The sequence below is a fragment of the Triticum dicoccoides genome, chromosome 6B (assembly GCF_002162155.2).
Source record: "Triticum dicoccoides isolate Atlit2015 ecotype Zavitan chromosome 6B, WEW_v2.0, whole genome shotgun sequence".
NCBI classification, from domain to species: domain Eukaryota; kingdom Viridiplantae; phylum Streptophyta; class Magnoliopsida; order Poales; family Poaceae; genus Triticum; species Triticum dicoccoides.
This window is the reverse complement of record NC_041391.1, coordinates 15,431,148-15,436,652: the sequence shown is the minus strand read 5'-3', so window position 1 is coordinate 15,436,652 and position 5,505 is coordinate 15,431,148. Positions and strand designations below refer to the sequence as shown.

The window sequence follows — 5,505 nt, the reverse complement described above, 5'->3', positions numbered from 1 at the left end:
CCCGCCGATCCTCGCCCCGCCGCCGCCGCCGCCGCCGCCGCAGCCTCCACGCCCGCTCCCGTCGGTCGCCGCTCCGGATCCGCGCCCCTCGACGCCGCCGAGCTCCGTCCCCGCCCGCCTGGGGCCGCTGGTACTGCCCCTGCTCCCTCTCTCGCCGCGCTTCTGCCTGCCGATCTGTGCCGGACCGCCGTCCGAACTCGCTGCCGCTGCTATGAGCTCGCTGCTGCCTATCCCGTCGCTGTTGTGCGCCGTGGCGTCTCATGCCGCCGCCGCCGCCGCCGCCGCTATTTGCTGTTCACGATTTCGTATGGGAGTCGATTGGACGCGTTAGACGGGGAAGACGGTTCTGGGACGCGTGCCGTGTTAGGATCTGCAGGGGGCACTCCGGCAGAGCTGGGGCTCGCAAGTCGCAACAGGCTGCGTCCCTTCTCAAGCCCCAAAGGATGCAGAAAAAAACCCTCTAGGAGGAGAACCTCTCTCGAATAACCAGGAAAACCCTCTAGGCGGAAAGCGGTTCAAGATTAGACAGGGATTCGCTCGAGAAGATGCTCCGAGGGAGAGCCGGCAATTTAGGTGTGCGAACCAGTTTGGGCGTGATACTGTGTAAGTGTTAGATTCAGAGGACCGCCGGTCCGCCATGGTTCGTCTGACGATAAAACAAAACTAGGGTATTCTCTTTTTGATTCGGATTCCTTTCTGCCTTTGGGTCGACCAAATGCAAATTTTCTGGGTGTTGGTTACCTGCCTCTGCTTATGTCGGGGATGGATGAGGCAGCCTAGTTGGGCTTAGGAACATACAAGCCGGTATGGTAGAATTGTTGCGGAGTTTGTCGGTTGGTAGATCGGTCCCTGTGCTGACTGGCTCGTTCTTGAAAGAAATCATGTATAATATATATATAGACTTTGGTATGTCAGCTTTATTGTTCATGTCCTCTTGAGTTAAATTTCTAGTTAGAAATATCTTTTGTTTTATCTTCAGGATAATCAGGGCTAATGCCTTCAGGGTTGAATAGGTTGACAACGACATATTTGTTATTGAAGAAGCCCATAATTAGATAGAACTGAACTAGTTTTTTTTTTTAATTTCTGCTTTGTCATTGCCACCTGTTTGTATGTAAACCATTCTTAAGCCTGAATGGTACTTCTCTTGTCTTCATCTTTGTTTTTACGAAAAGTCTACTCTCTTTAGCTCATTCTTGTTACTCTTCTCATGTTCCACAGAAAGATGATAAACCTTTTTAAGATCAAGGGGCAGAAGAAGGAAGAGGCAGCCAACTCAAATGGAGGGCCTCCTGTTAAGAAGCAAAGTCCAGGGGAATTACGTCTCCATAAAGGTTTGTTTTACAAGTGATTTGATCTTATGTTACTTTCAGCCATTTGGTGTGTCAGTTCCTAATGTTGACACTTGATATATGGTTCAGTTTGTGGTTTTTATGCTTGTTTTTAAAGCTGCTGTGAAAAGTGTATTTTTCCTCTTTGATAAATCACATTAGTTAATTACAGTTATCGATGGCTGGCTGCCTGCCCTCCCAGTCTCTCACAATTCATCCCATATGCTCTATATAGCAAAAGTATATCAGAGAGCACCTTATAGTTAAGATTACAAGTTTAAAACCACTAGTTAAGGGTCAACCAAAAGAGATTATCATAATCCACCACAATGGCATGCTATGCATTGTGTATCGATAAGTCCGTTTCTTGCAACCGTGTGCGTTCACATGTCTCTGTAAGCATATGATTTTTTTTGTGTGTTTTCCGTTCTCATTACAATGTACTACTCCCTCCGGATGGGAATATAGGGCGGGAGGGCCATAACAGGCAGTTTGCTCTCCTGAGCAATTAATTACATCCGTAAAAGAAGCCAATCTGTGTGCGCATATTACTCATGCATGCCAGCAATTAATGCGCCGACCCTTGGCCTCTTGCAAGCAGTGGTCTGGAGCGCACGTCGCTCCCTGCCAATGTCCAATCAACGATGAAAATTAATGTGTGGCTAATTAATGCGCACCTTAGGGCGAGAAAACCACTCTGGATTTGGCGTGATTTAGAGTAGGCAACTTAAATCTAGAATTATCTGCTGGTGGTGACTGGTGAGCCTACTACCAGTCTGGAGGGAGTTCTGCTCCTAAGTAGATTACTTAACTACTTTGTAACATTTATATTTTGAGGAAATTATACACATATTACCACTTGTTTTTTATGTAGTTGACTAATTTTGTAATTCCTTTGTGCAAAAGACTAAAAAGGGCTCTGTTTGGTTGTACTGGTCTAGGGACTGCTATATATGTTACCTTGCTATATAAACTCTGTTGTTTACCATATTGGTGAGCTTCTACCGGTTATGACTCACCATCATGGGCTATATGGTTCATGTGTGTAAAATTGGGAAATCTTTGTACCAATGATTATTATCTGTTGTTCTTTTTGTTTGACATGTATAATAATAGTTAGTTGTCACTGTTGCCCAATCAACACGTAGATGCCACCTAGCCATCCTGGCCATGGGAAAGTGGTGAAACACGCTAATTGGCCGTGCATGTGCGTCAATCTGTACTACCATGTTCTCTTTGCCACTGGATTTTGTTTCAAGCTGCTTACTGCAGCTTGAAAATCAGGCAGAGCAGCTGCAGGAGCAGGGTGGGAGGGATATGGTGGGGCATAAGAGGGTGTGGATGAGAGGATGAGCTGCAACATGGCTGAACTAGCGAGTAGTCGGGTATGGAAGGGTGGTGGCACCGGGCAATAGGTATGAGAAGAGAGACAGTGCAGGCTTGAGGTTTGTTGGGGTAGTGTTCTGAGTGACATTTCTGGTTACCTGGGTGGCACATCTATCCCCTGTTTTCCATTTTGGTCTTTGCACACTGGAATACCAATTATTGCTGCTCTGCATGAGATTGGTATAGCCTAATTGTCACCCGGCATGCCGGTGCCCCACAGTTGCCAATTGCCATGAGTACTATGTTGACAACTCAAATAGACTAGTAGTTCTTTATAGTAAGGCCCACATATCTTATATCCAGGGTTGAATCTCAAATGCACTATTTTAACTACAGTTCGATACATGAAATATGATCCACTACAGAAATACATCCATATTAAAAATTGAATATTATTTGATTCTTCTATTGTTCAAACCTGTGTTGTGATAATATCCACTTATCTGTTCATGTGTTCCTGATTTATGTACATGATGTATCTCTCTCCTTTCTATCTGGATAGTTCTCAAAATATGGATCTTGTTGACAATTTCTATTCTAACTCGCAGATATTGCTGAGCTTAACCTTCCAAAGACGACTAAAATTTCCTTCCCAAATGGGAAGGATGATCTCATGAACTTTGAAGCTACTCTACGACCTGATGAAGGATACTATCTGTAAGCATTTCATAGATGCTTCTTTTATGCCTACTCTTCTTTTCAACTTTTTTGTCATGCTAGTTTTCTGTACTGAGCATTTAAGCTACTTAAAAACATGCACTGTTCCTAATTGCCACATAGATGGGAGGGATAGGAAGTTTTAGATGGCTGTTCCCAGTCTTCAGTTTTGCATTTGGGTGTGCGTGCTTGAAGGAATATTTGTTGATGAATATGGATTAATGAGAAATCAAGTTTGTTTTATTTTACAGTTACATCACACTCCATAGCATGAAGAAGGATTATTCCATCCTACTTTAATAGGAATATGAAGAGCAGTTGATGTTTATTCTTTTATTTTTCATAGGTTCCATATCATTCATGTTCCTGCTCCCCTGGCCATTATATCTCATCTTTTCACTACCAATTCAGTTTTCTTTATGGAGATAGAACTTAAAATGTACTCCCTCTGTCCCATAATATAAGAGCGTTTTTTACACTAGTGTAGTGTCAAAAACGATATTATATTATGGGACGGAGGGAGTAGATATGGGGATGCGAAAATGGATCACCTGTATGTTTTCATTGTAGATAGCTGTCGTGTCTACATGTAGCCCCAATCAAGCCGTAAAAGCAGCAGACATAGCTAGTTCTCATGTCCGATATATTTCCTTGTGTAGTTGATATCTTCCTTATTTCCTTAGAAGCAGTTTATGTCTTCATGTTTTTCTTCTAGCGACTCATGTAAGAAGAGTTAGTCTTCTGGTTTTTGTGAAGCAAGAATAAGGGAAGCCATTCTCTCATCTAAATTCTTTGTTTTGTTATACAGTTTGTCTCGTCTTTCTTCTAAATCCCTCCCCTCAAGCAGTGCAGACTGCCCACCTTTGTACTGCAGTTATCTGGTTACCCTGATGAAAGAAGGCCCATCACCATAGATATATATTAACATCCTAAGTTTATGAAAACAATTAGGCGAGTTATTCTAATATCCACAATATGTCTTCTCTCTTAGAGGCGGGTCATTCACTTTCACCTTCCAAGTATCTCCTTCCTACCCTCACGAGGCTCCGAAGGTCAAATGCAAAACTAAGGTAAGCACCACAGCTTTGACTCCTTTCAATCATCATAATAAGTTTGACCATTTCTGATGTACTAGTAACTTTCAGGTTTACCATCCCAATATTGACCTAGAAGGAAATGTGTGCCTGAACATTCTGCGTGAAGACTGGAAGCCTGTCTTGAATATCAACACCATTATCTATGGTTTAAACCTTCTTTTCTCAGTAAGTGTCATCATATCCTATTAGATTAACCGTGCAATGGCTGATTTTCTGTTTTGCGCATCATGTGTTTTGGTCATAAACCATCTTGTTAATGCCTGCAGCAACCCAACGACGAGGACCCCTTGAATCATGAAGCCGCGGCCGTCCTCCGGGACAACCCGCAGAAGTTCCAGAGAAACGTTCAGATGGCAATGTCGGGAGGCTATGTCGATAACACCCATTTCCCAAGGTGCAAGTAAGGCGGCCGGGCGGGCCTGCTATGTGCTTGCTTCTGGCTTGCGCCCACCTACCCTACCCTAGCCCTGAATGCCAAACCATTGCACAATCTGAAGAAATGCGGGCGGCATACCCAGGAAATGTATCTATCATACTTGTTTGTGTCAAGAAGATGTGACTGCTATTGTGCTTGTTTGGTGGATGTTCTGGAATTGTCGTGTAACATGAAGAAGAAATGGGGTGACGTTATGTAGCGAAACTCGCCTGTATTGAGCTGAAAATTAAGTCACGGGTGTTGATCTGTCACGAACTGAATTATCTCGACCCAAAAAAGAAAGAAATCACCTACGCAGGCCTTATATCTACCTTTTGGGGAGGGAAAAAAAGGCACTCTTAAGGCTGAAATCTATTCTTTTGAATTTAATGTTATCGTATCAAAGTCCAGGCAGTGTTGCTTGAGACTCTTTGAATTTGCAGATGCAAAATGTTCTACAAAATCGCAGCGAACAAGATGTCAGGACCAGAGAAAATATCTGTTGACTATGAAAACAAGCTGACTTGTGAGCTGTAAAAAAAAAAGAACAAATACATTGCTGAAAGTTTTTAGTGCTTATAAAGTTTCATTATGAAGTGACATTTGTGAAAGTTGTGCC

At 43.2% G+C, this 5,505-nt stretch overlaps 1 protein-coding gene across 1 annotated transcript; it reads left to right on the top strand.

Moving 5' to 3' along the window:
- Positions 1 to 5,167, top strand: LOC119322448 (NEDD8-conjugating enzyme Ubc12-like). The gene is made up of 6 exons (XM_037595933.1): positions 1 to 130; positions 1,222 to 1,334; positions 3,266 to 3,374; positions 4,366 to 4,444; positions 4,520 to 4,636; positions 4,738 to 5,167. Exons 2-6 carry the CDS (start codon positions 1,226 to 1,228, stop codon positions 4,873 to 4,875), a joined length of 552 nt encoding a protein of 183 aa, XP_037451830.1. The 5' UTR covers positions 1 to 130; positions 1,222 to 1,225; the 3' UTR covers positions 4,876 to 5,167.
- Positions 5,168 to 5,505: the final 338 nt, after the last annotated feature.